This window comes from Lolium rigidum, chromosome 2 (genome assembly GCF_022539505.1).
Source record: "Lolium rigidum isolate FL_2022 chromosome 2, APGP_CSIRO_Lrig_0.1, whole genome shotgun sequence".
In the NCBI taxonomy this organism is placed as follows: domain Eukaryota; kingdom Viridiplantae; phylum Streptophyta; class Magnoliopsida; order Poales; family Poaceae; genus Lolium; species Lolium rigidum.
In genome coordinates, this window is record NC_061509.1 from 101,437,828 (window position 1) to 101,453,372 (window position 15,545).

Sequence of the window (15,545 nt, forward strand, 5' to 3'; positions counted from 1 at the left end):
TTGGCACATACTGTGGTGATTGTAGAGCCCCATGTGGCATGCCTGGCACTGGTTGCGGATGCATTTCTCCTGGTTGTGCCCTCGCGATTTGTTGCGTTGAAATGAATCCTTGGCCTATTTGTGTTGATTGGGGTGGCATGCTGACAGGCTGCAATGACATCGCACCCACTTGGCTGTACTGGGGCTGGTTACCCATGGACTGTTGAATTTCCCAGGGTGGTGGTGGAAGGTCTCCATTTTGATTCTCTACACCTGTTAATAGGAGATTGTCAGATGCTCATGGAGCTATTTGAAATGGAAAGAAGGTGCACATACTTTCTGGACCAAGCTGAAGGGCTAAAAAAAGTTGACAATGTATTAGCCCTAACAGTGTGGTGTCTAGGCACATACTGAATTACATGTACACGAATACAGGACTACATGTTTTGTTCAGCGTGAGATATTTTACACCGACCCTGTGCTATATTTGTAGGCACTATTTTAAACTATATAATCCATCGATTAAGGACGCGGCGAGTGTTTTGCCTACAGTTTCAGATTAACAGACACATAATAATACTATTGTAGGCCTAGCAAAGCACTTGGGATAAGGAAAGCAGTGTACCATAACTTAGTGCCTGCTGTTGGGAATTCATTCCATAAGCAGGCTGGCCATCCCATGAACTTGTGGATTTCGGTTGAGAGTGCTGACCGTATGGCACGATGGCATTGGTCATATCCCCATTTGAGTAAGCAGTGGGCTGCTGAGGCAGCATAGGTTGCACTGCAGCATGATATGCTTGAGATGAAGGGAAAGTAGAATTTGGAGTCGAAGAGTTTGTAAGGTTATGCTTGTTGTTGTTGGAAGCGGTGTTTTGTTGGAACATGTCTGCAAGGGCTAATACATTCTGGTCTGAAGCTGAATATTCACTGACTGGAACGAGCGCCAGTGAATTTGCAGGTTCAGGTTTGATGTACTCGTCTCCGCTAAGGAGGTCGATATTGGGAGCTCGTGTTGCGACAGCTTTTGAAGTGCTGGATGATGGAGGCGCAGGAAGTGCTAGTTGCTCAAAGGGTGCTTGCTTGCTTGCACTTGTAGTTGCCGAGGACCTGAAAAACGAAAGATAAGTTAATGTTTTATGAAGCAACAGCAGCTTTGTCAGGGGAGAACCCAGATGATTACGAAAAAACTTGAGTGCCAAAATAATTTCACACTCAATTCCAACTTGCAGCTGTTCTTGAGAATTTTCTTACTGGTGTATATTTCTAGTATAATTTGTTGAACAAAATGCTTGACATAATTTGCCAACCTTTGAACTGGTTCTTTAGTAGTCTGAGAATGGCCATTCTGGGACTGGAGCGGCCTCGGCTTCTCTACCCGAACTGCTATGCCTGCAGCGATAGCATCGTGTTTTCCTAGAACACGCTGCAAATCATCATTCAGAGAAAGACCCTGGCTGAGCAACTCCTCATCCCTGTATCAATTCAGTATCTGAAATAAGAAGCTTTTTACTGGCACAAAATTAACAGATTACAAAATGCCAGCGATAAAATCAGCTGCAGAAAGGAATCACTTTTCAAGACTCGCTGTTTAGATTTTTTTTAGCACTGCATAAAACACACAGCCCAGTAACGTACAGGCTCTACTACATACTAGTTTACTATTATAGGCAGCTGGAATTGTCGTCAAGACGTAAATAGACGCTCAGAGGTCACTGCAGACATTTCATAAAACATAGAATATATACATCACAAATGTATTTTTTTCCCTTTCAGTTGCATCTCACACTAATAACATGTGGTTCATTCATACCAGAAATAAATAAATCCCCTATTGGCACCATATTGGGTGCATCACTAGATGAATTATCAGCAATATTTATGATAAATGAACACTTAAAACGCCTGCGAACTGGCAAGAGACGATCAATAAACATACGAGGAGCTGTTGACAAGCTGCACCGCCCTCTGCTTGTAAGAACGACACTGATCCACAAGGTCAATGATGACCTCCTGCCGAAGTTCCTGCATATTCAGTGTAACTTTTTTTACCTGCTCTGCTAGATTGATTACAGTTATTCTTTTGTTGATGTATGACTGGTAAATTCAGGTGCATCGGGAATGTACCTCTTTTTTACTTGGATCTAAAGCATTCAGCATCTCTGAAAGAACGTCCATGATACCTCGTGCATTCTGAATTTCTGTCATGCTAGTGAAATGACAATGGACGTTTCCAAAAGAAGCAGAGGTTCAGATTTCAATAAGTTGCAAACAAGGAATAACAAGAAGAAGTTCACAAAACTTTGTACTTCCAAAAACAGGTAACGAAACAGAAAGCAATCTCGTACACAACCATATGAAAGCAAACTGAGAAGCAATACGACTATACGATGAAAGTAGAAGGAAATAAAACCCAACCACCAGAAACAAAAGTGTTACATAAATTCTTAAAATCTTCTTGCCGAGTTGGGATGTTTGTTAGAAACGATTCATGGGAAAAGTACTATACATGGTCAAAGAATAGTCTCGAACAGTCACCAACTTACAGAAACAACCAAAATAACAGAGATACTCCGTAATAAATACATTATTACAACAGATGTAAGGAGGAAACTGTGTTTGCACAACAAAAATTGATGAATATATTTTGCATTGTTCTTCAAATTTGTTCGTTACTCTTCAGTTGAGTAGTATGATAGCATTTTCATACATGTCAATTGTATGATTGAAGTTTAATTTGGCATACCTTATGGCAGGAAAATCCTGCACTGACGATTCAGGGGCATCGTGAGGAACATCACGTAAAGCAGGAGGATAGTTTTGTAGAGGCTGAGTCTGTGGAGGAGTAAGTACTGGCACAGAACCCTCTGATCTTAGAGGAAATACAGTTCCAGCACGCTGGAATATAGATGGAGGTTGGCGTTGGATTAGTTCACAAATTTTGATAATTTAGAAACAACATAACTACATTATTGCATAATCAGCAATTGTCAGCTTAAAATCAAAGATAAATGTAGCTTATTTCTGTTACAGCCGTTTTGGAAGATGGCAACCTTTATGGGGAAATTGAGATTGAAAAAAAAATCTGACGTTATTAAATGATCACAAGATATTTGATGCTTGTAATTTACCAAGAGCTCCTGGTATGCTGCATAGTATTGTGGATATCTTGCACGCGCGCCACCGAAAACTTCTTGCCAAGTGTCTATCAGCGTAAGAATCTTGTCTTTTACATGATAATCAGGCTAGAAACAGCACACACATAAAGAAATTAGACTTATTACGGAAAGCCAGTACATGTTGAAGTTGGAACTGCTCATACATACCCTTTTCTTGGATATCTTCACCATGTCATGAAGTATGTCTCTCTCGGCAACTTGCATATGGACAATGTCCCCACAATTTTTAATCATTGTCTCCAGCAACTGAGATAAGCAAACCAGTGCACTGATCAGTAGTCGAGTAAAGGATTGCTTAAACATTCCCACAGTATTAAAGCACCTCAAATGCAGACGTCTGCAACATCTGCGCTTACCCTTCTACTGGAATGGCAGTTTAGAATGCATATACGAAAATATTGGGTTTTAAGATACTTACCGTGAGAGCAAGAAGCTGGACCTTGGAGTTCTTGTGCACAATGCGTTTCTTGAGGGACTTCAGGACATCTTTTGTTTGCCTATGAATATAACAATATAAAGACATTTACAACAAACTGATAACGGCACATCAAAATTACTTGGTAGTCTTTGTCTGAGCTGACTAAAGGTATAGCAGTGCAGCCTAACAAAGAAAAACACCTTTAATTGATCAACTGTTGGACACACCCCCAGTGCAAATATTGAGTTAAAAAAAAAAGCAAGGCTAGCTTAAGTCACAGAGTCATAATCTAAAACGAGACCTGTCAAGAAGATCGATCTGTCAAGCATGAATCCGTGGAAATTAATCACGAAAGGCAGTTTTTGTTAGTGCTCAACATAACCCTGGGTGGCCAGATTTATTAGAACAGCAACCTTTTGTTAACTTGTTAATTTTTTTTGTTTCTTTCTTCCTCTCTGTACTTATACAAAACAAAATTTTATAAATATGTGCAGTAGAAATCCTAAGGTTTCCCGTAAGGAGAAAACTTGAAGCCAAAATTGAGTCGCAAAATATGTAAGTTTCTTCAACAGAATTAGCCAATACAAGAACAGAATCAGCACCATGAAAAAATACATAGGAGAGGGAGAGGGAAAATTAATCGTTGTGCGTCCTCACCCGGGATCGCGGTTGAGCGTGTCGCAGATCTCCAGGTTCATGGCCCAATCGGGGCCGATGAGCACGTCGCTCGTCGCGCGGACCACCGACGACGACGACGACGGCATCTTCTCTGTTGGCCACGATAATTCCTCCTCCCTTCTCTCCCTCCTGACCAGGTAAAGCCAAGAAATGGAAGACCCTTTTGTCCCGCGGGCGGAGGAAGGCAAGTAAGATCGTGGAAAGGAGGATTCGCGCTCCGGGATGGGATGGCTTCGTTCCAGGGCGGGGGCAACGATGATTCGATAATTCTGACGTTGTTCGTCGTCCTCTTCCGTTTGGTTCCTTGTGTCGTTTGCGATCGGGTGGTTGTCCTTCATGCTTCTCGTCCCCTACTAGGTGTTCTTTTCCATTCCCTTTTTTGTATTTTTTCAACTGCCAACAAAAAATATTTTGACCAAATCATGTACTGTACTACACTACTCCTTACGCACCGTGAAGCGGCATTTGTGTGCTCGGTAAGGAGTCCGTTTTCACTTATTCAAGTGTGTTGAATTTGGTTTCTTTTATTTTAAAACACAGTCGCTCACATGCAAACATGTACACTCTTTTTTTTTTTTACCTGAACATGTGCACTCCTATGTTCAACGGAAGCCACAAGTATAGCTGGAGTTACACATAGCATGTTTTTTTTGAAAAATTCTAAAAGTTTGAACAAAAAAGTCCAAAAGTTTCAGATAAACTAGTCGGCCGAGATTTCAAGAGAAGATGAGCCGGAGAGCTGAAACAATTTTCCTGTTTTTAGCTATATATCTTTTTGATGTTATTGATCATCAAAGTAAACTTAGATGATGTGGTGCGGACTGATGATTAAGTTGTCTAGATATAGTTGTGTCTAGATATGTTTTAATGTGTAGATATATCAATATCTAGAAAGAGTTGAGTCACTTGTTAGAGTCTCAGGTTCCTCATATACTAGGGTAGAAATTGCACTTGAGACTCAAAAGCATACATCAAAATCACCACCTCTTGCTGCATTCAGCGTGGAATCTCCTGCTCCTCGTTGACCTGTCATGTGTTTGCCGGCCAATGAACCCCATTCCGCCAACTAGGCAACTACAGGTGGTCACGAGATAGCAACAAAAACACGAATACGAAGAGTCAATGACGAATTTCGACAGGCATTTTCAAAGCAGTTGGGTGATTGGATCAACAATGGATGGCGGGTGACGACGACAGGCAAGCGAACCTACTCCACACGGCGGCGGCCTCCTTTTTGTTTAGCGCCGGCAATGACTAGGAATATGTAGTAGCATGGATAATGGAGTCCAGCCTGCCGTTTACTAGTAAAAGTTGGTTGCACACAACCGCTCCCGGCCACTGGGCACCGACTGTTTGCTCCTTTTCAGTTCAGATGGTTGCGTTAGGAGCTATTGCTCCCTCCGAAAATAAGTGTTTAAGTTTTGTTTAGATATAATACCTCCGATCATGTTTAATCAACGCAGAAGCGTACATGCGCAGGCAGTGTCCGGTGTCAATTAATGACAACCAGAAGGAGTACGTATCTATAAAAAATTAAGACACTTATTTTACAATGGAGGGAGTATGATGATGTAACGAGAGGTGCACAGTACAGGAATATGAAATGCAAAGGCAAAAGAAAATCGCAATAACTGATGAGAAAATGCAAGGGCGGAAAAAACAGTATTTGCACGCAATAATTGATGAGAAAATGCAAGGGCAGACAAATCGGTATTTGTTTGTACGGATAGTGACAAATTACATTGTCCACGAGAAAGTTATCATATTCTCAGGTGGAGTATTGGACATCTTAACGAATTAGGTGATATTTTTTTCTTTTTCTGAAACACACTGACATTTTCATGGATGGTTTGGACAGGTTGTTGAAAAAGTTTAAAAATGTCAAAAAATCCCTGAAAGGTTGGGGTGCCAACTTGAGAGGTGCTGATATTAAAAAGAAAAAAGACATTTCTAATGAATTGAAGGAGCTGGAAGGGATGGAGGAGTTGGGGCCTCTATCCCTATCTCAGAGGGATAGAAAGATTCACTTACAGCAAGAGATGTTGAAAATCTTAGAGAAGGAGGAGTCCTTCTGGAGACAGAGATCAAGAGAAAATTGGCTTCTCCAGGGTGACAGTAACACTGCTTTCTTTCACAGAGCAGCTAATGGTTGTAAAAGGAAAAGGACCATTTTCTCCTTGAGAAAAGGTGATTCTATTATTCAAGGAGATGCAGCTCTTCTGGAGCATGCTACTGCTTTTTATAAAGAGCTTTTTGGTCCTGTAATTGATACAGGTATCAGATTGAGAGAGGATGTCTGGACAGATGATGAAAAACTGGACAATCTTGATTGTACTGCTATGGACAAACACTTTTCCTTGGAGGAAATTAAAGACACTATTGATCATATGGAGAAAAATAAAGCACCTGGTCCTGATGGTTTCCCCATTGAGTTCTTTCAATCTTGCTGGGATATCATTAAGTTTGACATTTTGCAAGTTTTCAATGATTTGTTTGACCACAAGATTGATCTTGACAGAATCAATTATGGAGTTGTTACTCTAATTCCTAAGTCTGATGATGCTGATGTAATTCAGAAATTTAGGCCCATTTGTCTGTTGCAAGTCTTTTTCAAGATTGTAACAAAAACCTTGACTGTTAGGGCAAATCCTGTTATGAACAAGCTTCTCCTGCCATGCCAAACAGCCTTCATCAAAGGGAGATTTATCACAGATGGAGTGATGTTGCTTCAGGAAGTGTTGAGAGAAGAGAAATATAGAAAAAATCAAGGTGTGGTGCTGAAAATTGATTTTGAGAAAGCTTATGATAAGGTAAATTGGAGATTCCTGTTTGACTGTTGTAAACAAAAAGGTTTCAGTAACAACTGGTTGACTTGGATTAAAAAAGTAGTTGCTGGTGGGACCCTCAGTGTCAAAGTTAATGATACAGTGGGCCCATATTTTACCAGTCATAAAGGAGTCAGGCAAGGTGATCCCTTTGCCCCATTCCTGTTTAATATGGCAGCCAACAGCTTAGGAAAAATGGTTCAGCTAGCTCAATCCAATGGTTTGATCACAGGACTGGCAGATAATCTTGTGACCAATGGTATTGCAATCCTTCAGTATGCTGATGATACCATTCTGCTGATTCAGGATGTTGCTCATCAAGCTGTGAATTTGAAATTGCTGCTGTATATTTTTGAGGCTATGTCTGGTCTGAAAATCAACTTTGAAAAGAGTGAAGTGTTGATGATCCTGGAAGATGATGACAAGCAGAATTTTTATTCAGAACTGTTCAATTGCCAGAAGGGCACTTGGCCCATTAAGTACTTAGGAACTCCTGTTTGTGCCAGAAGAACCTCTGTTTCTGAGATGAAATTTCTGGGAGAAAAAACCAAGAAAAAGATGAGTGGTTGGATTGGCAACTCTATGTCTATTGGTGGGAGGCTAGTCAAGATTGATGCATGTCTGTCCAGTACTGCTGTATACCAGATGTCTCTGAGAATTTTGCATAAAACAAATCTAGAGCAAATGGACAAGCCAATTAGATCCTTTTTTTGGGCTGGTAGTGCTGATAAAAGAAAGTATCACTTTGTTAAATGGAAGTGGATTTGCAGACCTAAACAGAAAGGTGGCTTGGGAGTCAAGGATTTGTTCAAATTCAACATCAGCCTGATGTGTAAATGGTGGTGGAAACTGGAACATAGTAATGGTCCCTGGCAGGATTTCATGAGAGCAAAGTATCTGAGAGGCAAAGATGTGTATTATGCTAAACATAGACCTGGAGACTCCCCTCTCTGGTCTGATATGTTGCAAGTCAGGAACATTTATCTCTGTGGCAGAAGAATGAGAGTTGGGAATGGCAATTTGACTAGCTTCTGGGGTGACTCTTGGTGTAGCATTAGCCCTCTCAAGGACATGTTCCCAGTTCTATTTGATGTTTGCAACAATCAAAATGTTACTGTTGCTGAAGCAGCTGATATGGGTTGGAGATTCACCTACAGAAGATGGCTGACACCTGACTTGATCATCCAGGAGGCTGGTCTGATTCGTTTGATGAGTCAGATTAACTTGTCACAGGAAAAAGATTCTCCTTGCTGGAAGTGGTCCAAAAATGGGGAGTTTACTGTGAAATCTGTGTATAAGCATTTGTGCAGGAATGGTTTGGATAGATCTTTTAAGCATCTCTGGAAAAGCAAGATACCACTTAAAATCAAAATCTGGCTTTGGCTAATTTGGCATAATGCCATTGCTACAAAAGACAATCTCCTCAAAAGAAATTGGTCTGGTAATCCCACCTGCCGGCTTTGTAATGCACAGGAAACAATCAATCATTTATTCTTTGGTTGCTCTGCGACCAAGTTTGTCCGGAGCACTCGTTGCTACGCCATTAAATCTCCCACGCGCCCCGGGAGTTTCTCCCAATTTTTTTGGTGGTTTCCCCAATTTGTCCCCGCTAGCCGCAACACTCAAATTGCTCGGACTTGCGACTATATGCTCGGTCCATTTGGAAACTTAGAAACAGAGCCTGTTTTGAGAATAAGCTCATTAATTCGCCTGCTGAACTAATCAACTATGCTGTTGTCTTTATGAAATACTGGTCAGGTCTCCATGGTGAACAAGATGCTCTGGAGCTCTGTGCTGGTGCTGACGGTTTGCTAAGGCTTGCCGCGTCTGTTGGCACATATGGAGCTTCTTCTGGAAACGCTGATAATGGAAATCGCCTTCGTCTGGAGAATAGGAGCCCTGATGACAGAAATCTTGATGGAAATCACTAAGAAGTTTCTCCTGGGGGTCGTGATGCTTTTGTAGATGTTGTCTAGCCTCATGTTAGCTAGCTGCTTTTCGTTTACCCTGGTTGTTATCCCTTATGCTTTAGGCAGGGGTGTTATGTTCTGTAATACTTTTAAACTTGTTCTAGTCTTTCGCCTGAACGCTAGCATTAGGCGGCGATCCTCCCCTGTGAGTGCCTGATCCTGTTGTATTTTCGTTATCTGATGATAATGAAAATTCGATCCTTTTGGATCGTTTGGAAAAAAAAATTCATGGATGGTGAAATATATTTAAAGATTATGAGGTGACTATCTTTATTCGTCATAGTAATATTGAAGAACGGCTTCTTAAAAATGGAGGATTACATTTCACCGGTGCCATCACATTGAAAATTGACATGAATGTCCTATTTGATATACATTCTCCGTCCCAATGAAATATGTTTTAGGGATCCTTTAAGTTATAAGATAGAAAAGGCATATGAATAGAAAAATCATATGATTGAAATATTATGCCTACTTAAATCCTATGGGAAGATGAAATGTGTTTAATTGTAGCAAAGGAATTTTTCATGAGGTATGAGCTAATGGTTTTTTTTCCTATATGATTTACACTAAAAGGTTTAAATCCTGTAGGATTTACACTAAAAGGTTTCTGCTATGCTATGGGCTATCTGGAATGTTAGAAATGATTTTATCTTTAACAAAAAAAGCTTTCCATCTTTTATGCAGTTTATTCTCTTGGTTACCCACTGGATTCATATGTGGTCCTATCTTCAGCCGGAGAATGTGCGCCAGGACATGGATATTGGGTGCAACCGTTTGGTGACGGTAGCACGGGATTTATACAGCCGGTGCGGCTGGCGTTCTAAGAGACGTCACACATGAAGATCTTGTGGCGTCTAGTCTTTTTTATTATTTTCCTCTGGCTTATCTATGTTGAGACTTTGAGTGATCCGTGATTTGTAATACTTTGGTGTTTCATACTTTTAATAAAGTAATAAAGGGTTGCATGCATCAATTGATGCAGAGGCCGGGGATGTCCCCTTATCGAAAAACAAAACACTAAAAGGTTTCTATAGGATTACTTCCTATAGGATATGTTTCTATGAATCAAATAACCTATGTAGGAACTTTTCTCATAGGATCCAAATCCTACATAATTTCTATACGAATTATATGAATCAAAGGAACCCTTAACTTTTCCTAAATTTAGATGTATCTAGATACTATTTAGCATTTAGATACATCTAAATTTAGACAAAGTTAAGATATGTTTCGTAGGAGGAGGGAGTACATGAATAACCTTTAATTAATATTATAGGAGGCTAGTGTTTCTTTGTCAATTTGGCTAGTCGTACAGATTGGGTTTTTCTTTATACAATATAAAAAGTTACCTCTTGTGTATAGGTACCCATCTGATTCATAATAAGTTTGACTTGTTGTTTTATCCTTCTCTTGTGTATAGGCTTTATACAATAAGCCTGAGGCTCGGTATGATCGGCTGGAACTACTGTTTTGGCTTCCTCTTTTTTCTTTTTTCTCTTTCTTCTTTTGTTTTTCTTTTTGTTTTTCATTTCTTCTTCCTTCTTTCTCCTTTTCTTTCTACATTCATTTTCCTCTCCTTTGACACAAACATAACAAGCACGAGATGAAGAAAACCAAAAGATGAAACATGGTGGCAACGATGTGGTGGATAAAAGATGCCAAACGGGGAGGAAAAGATTTGAGCCAAGTAGTCAAATAAAAACTTCGATCCCCTCCTAATAGTGCAGGGTCCTATACTCAAAAGACAAACCGAAAAAGAAGATCTACCATCGCATAGGTCCGGCTATCGTGAAGCACTCACCCGGACTCGGGCTTCGAGTCTGTTCCTCATTTCTTCTTTTCTTTTGCGTTTACGAGCCGGCGGCATAAGAGGGAAAGGGGACTAAACATGTAGATGATCTTGACGGAAATGTTAGTCCTCTGTAACCTTGTATTCACCGAACACCAAAATAATATTGAGGGCATACATACCCTTACAATCTCCCCCTTATTGTTTTTTGGTGACAACAAGGTTAAAGGTCGCAAAATTAAAATGGGAGGAGAGATAAATGAACTCCCCCACACACTTATGAAATGTTAGTCCTCTGTAACCTTCTATTCACCAAATGACGAGGGTTAACCTCGGCAATGCCCATAAGTATGGACTTGAGTTTTCAGGAAAGAGAGAGGGCTGGTGGTTTCGAGGACTTTTCAGACAAACTAGGTATCTGACGAAAAACGAGTTGGATGCTAAAGTCGTGTTAGAACTAGGGTTTGCAACAATGCGTGAGGTTACAAGGGTTTCGATGCCCTCTCCGTTGGCTCGTCCTAGACCTGATATTGTGGTGTAGGTCTCAAAGTCCACATCCGGTTCGGTTACAATGATCTATGTCGGTTTACCCGATATGGCTAATACTTGCCTAATTTTCATATAGCTCCTATCCTTGGACTCTTCTTGGGCCTCTTGGGCCTTGTATGCTCATTCCTAAATCCGCATCAGGGTTTCCCATGTCGAGTACCCAATATAGTATACCTGTAACGGCCAGGGTAGTACCCCTATAGATTCTTGTTTGTTCTTTTTCTTTTGTGCATCATCATGGCATCATGCATGCTCCATATACATGTTTTCAACAAACAAAATTATTTTTATAATCCCTACTTATTTTGTTTTCCCTCATATGGTCTCTATAATAACCCCCCTCTTTCTATTCTTTAACAAAATCATAACACAAACTATTTTTAAACAAAATAAAATTATTTCAGTGTTTTCTGTTTTTTGGTTTCAAAAACAAAAACCTAGTTTGTTTTTGGTTTGTTTTCAAATAGAAAACAGTTTTCAAAACAAAGGAGAAAACGAAATAAAAGAAATAGCAAAACCTAACCCAACTAACCCAACTCGGAGCAGCCCAACCCATTTCCCCCTCCCATCCCCGAAGGCCCACCTCTCCCCTCCTTCTCGGCCCAGCCCGATCTGGCCCGTACCTCTTCATCCCTTCTTTTTCTTCCTTGCTCGACAGCGACTTCAGAGAGAGAGTATGCACGGTGCGTGACCACCGCACATGCTCCACCTCACTTCCTCCCTCCCCTTCTTATCCCCACCGAGACCGCTCCTGAAACCCTAACCCTGCCCCCTTCTTCATCTCCACGCCGCCGCCACCTAATTTCGCTTCCCTTCTTTTCTTTCAGAGCCACCGCACCTACCTCGCCAGTGCCCCATCGAATCCGGCCACCCCGCGCCACGCCGAAGCCACCACCAGCCCCGCCTTGATCCCCTCTCCCTCAACGCTGACGGAATCGAGCCGGGAAACCCCACAACGTCGCCTCGGACCTCCTTCCTCAAACCCAGCCGTCGGCGTCTTCCACAAATTCCGGTGAACCCCTTCCTCCTCTGGCCACAGCGTCGACACGTTGAGCTCCGGGGTGAGCCCACGAACCCCCTGGACTACTTCCCCTTCACCTTCCCTAATACGTCTCCGACGTATCGATAATTTCTTATGTTCCATGCCATATTATTGATGATACCTACATGTTTTATGCACACTTTTTGTCATATTCGTGCATTTTCTGGAACTAACCTATTAACAAGATGCCGAAGTGCCGATTCTTGTTTTCTCGCTGTTTTTGGTTTCAGAAATCCTAGTAACGAAATATTCTCGGAATTGGACGAAATCAAGACCCAGGGTCCTATTTTGCCACGAACCTTCCAGAAGACCGAAGGGGATACGAACTGGGGCCACGAGGGGCTGCCACCATAGGGCGGCGCGGCCCAGCCCTTGGCCGCGCCGACCTATGGTGTGGGGACCCCGTGTGGCCCCCCACGTTGCCCTTCCGCCTACTTAAAGCCTCCGTCGCGAAACCCCTGAGGCGAAAAACCACGATACGGAAAACCTTCCAGAGACGCTACCGCCGCCAATCCCATCTCGGGGGATTCTGGAGATCTCCTCCGGCACCTCGCCGGAGAGGGGATTCATCTCCCGGAGGACTCTACACCGCCATGGTCGCCTCCGGAGTGATGAGTGAGTAGTTCACCCCTGGACTATGGGTCCATAGCAGTAGCTAGATGGTTGTCTTCTCCTCATTGTGCTTCATTGTTGGATCTTGTGAGCTGCCTAACATGATCAAGATCATCTATCCGTAATACTCTATGTTGTGTTTGTCGGGATCCGATGGATAGAGAATACCATGTTATGTTAATTATCAAGTTATTGCATATGTGTTGTTTATGATCTTGCATGCTCTCCGTTATTAGTAGAGGCTCTGGCCAAGTTGATGCTAGTAACTACAAGAGGGAGTATTTATGCTCGATAGTGGGTTCATGCCTGCATTGACACCGGGACAAGTGACGTAAAGTTCTAAGGTTGTGCTGTGTCTGTTGCCACTAGGGATAAAACATTGATGCTATGTCCGAGGATGTAGTTATTGATTACATTACGCACCATACTTAATGCAATTGTCTGTTGTTAGCAACTTAATACTGGAAGGGGTTCGGACGATAACTCTGAAGGTGGACTTTTTAGGCATAGATGCGGTTGGATGGCGGTCTATGTACTTTGTCGTAATGCCCAATTAAATCTCACTATACTTATCATGCCATGTATGTGCATTGTTATGCCCTCTCTATTTGTCAATTGCCCGACTGTAATTTGTTCACCCAACATGCTTTTATCTTATGGGAGAGACACCTCTAGTGAACTGTGGACCCCGGTCCATTCTTTTATACTGAAATACAAATCTGTTGCAATACTTGTTTTACTATTTACTCTGCAAACAATCATCTTCCACACAATACGGTTAACCCTTTGTTACAGCAAGCCGGTGAGATTGACAACCTCACTCGTTTCGTTGGGGCAAAGTACTTTGGTTGTGTTGTGCAGGTTCCACGTTGGCGCCGAAATCCCCGGTGTTGCGCCGCACTACATCCCGCCGCCATCAACCTTCAACGTGCTTCTTGGCTCCTCCTGGTTCGATAAACCTTGGTTTCTTTCTGAGGGAAAACTTGCCGCTGTGCGCATCATACCTTCCTCTTGGGGTTCCCAACGAACGTGTGAAATACACGCCATCAAGCATATTTTTTGGCGCCGTTGCCGGGGAGATCAAGACACGCTGCAAGGGGAGTCTCCACTTCTCAATCTCTTTACTTTGTTTTTGTCTTGCTTTATTTTATTTACTACTTTGTTTGCTGCACTTATATCAAAACACAAAAAAATTAGTTGCTAGCTTTACTTTATTTACTGTCTTGTTCGCTATATCAAAAACACAAAAAAAAAATTTACTTGCATTTTACTTTACTTGATTCATCATGTTTCCTTTTAATTTTACCACAAAAAACATACCGGTAGGACGCGGGTCTATCATTGGGAGAAACAATATAGAAGAATTCTTCAGTCATGTTAGTACCGTTGAAGATTTTGAAGATAGACACTTGGTAGAACTTGCTCCTACTTATGAAATTGCTGCTGCTGCTTTAGTTCGCATGTTGGAAACTAAATTTGTTAATCTCAATCCTATAATCCAACACATGTTTCTTACACTTGGTGATTTGGAAGAGGGGGAAAAGAAAGATTTTGTTTTAGAAACCCTTCTTAGAGAATTTGGTGGTCTAGCAAGAGAGGCTAGAAAGGTCTTTGCTAAATTTAATATGCTTGGTTCTCATACTAATTTTGTTAGTCTCCTTGAAAAAATGGACATGGATAGAATAAGGTACACTAATAATGCTAATGATGGTGGGGAGATCAAAGCACCAATACCATGTAAACTCCTAGCTATGAATGATGCACTAGAAAATAACTATGCTTGGCTTGTTCCTGAAAATTTGTTCGATGAAAGTAGCAAGCCCAAGACTAATGAGAAGGGAGACGCTGAAACTTATGTATCCAATATACTATGCATTGTTGAGAAAACTCCAAACCCCGCTGTAGATGCACCACCTTTTGATAATACTTGAGATACACTTTCTGCGCCTAGCTGAAAGGCGTTAAAGAAAAACGCTTATGGGAGACAACCCATGTTTTTACTACAGTATCTTTGTTTTATATTTGTGTCTTGGAAGTTGTTTACTACTGTAGCAACCTCTCCTTATCTTAGTTTTGAGTTTTGTTGTGCCAAGTAAAGTCTTTGATAGTAAAGTAAGTACTAGATTTGGATTACTGCGCAGTTCCAGATTTCTTTGCTGTCATGAATCTGGGTCTACCTCCCTGTAGGTAGCTCAGAAAATTAAGCCAATTTACGTGCATGATCCTCAGATATGTACGCAACTTTCAGTCAATTTGAGCATTTTCATTTGAGCAAGTCTGGTGGCCTAATAAAATCCATCTTTACGGACTGTTCTGTTTTGACAGATTCTGCCTTTTTATTTCGCATTGCCTCTTTTGCTATGTTGGATGAATTTCTTTGATCCATTAATGTCCAAGTAGCTTTATGCAATGTCCAGAAGTGTTAATAATGATTGTGTCACCTCTGAACATGTTAATTTTTATTGTGCACTAACCCTCTAATGAGTTGTTTCGAGTTTGGT

At 41.4% G+C, this 15,545-nt stretch overlaps 1 protein-coding gene across 1 annotated transcript; it reads right to left on the reverse strand.

Annotated features, from left to right (window-relative positions):
• Nucleotides 1–367: 367 nt before the first annotated feature.
• On the reverse strand, nt 368–4,623 carry LOC124692155 (TOM1-like protein 9). The gene is made up of 9 exons (XM_047225464.1): nt 4,234–4,623; nt 3,577–3,655; nt 3,306–3,404; nt 3,111–3,224; nt 2,726–2,877; nt 2,107–2,188; nt 1,919–2,004; nt 1,290–1,454; nt 368–1,089 (listed from the first exon to the last, which is right to left on the reverse strand). The coding sequence occupies exons 1-9, from the start codon at nt 4,590–4,592 to the stop codon at nt 570–572; spliced, it is 1,656 nt and encodes a 551-aa protein (XP_047081420.1). The 5' UTR covers nt 4,593–4,623; the 3' UTR covers nt 368–569.
• Between the last annotated feature and the right edge of the window lie 10,922 nt (nt 4,624–15,545).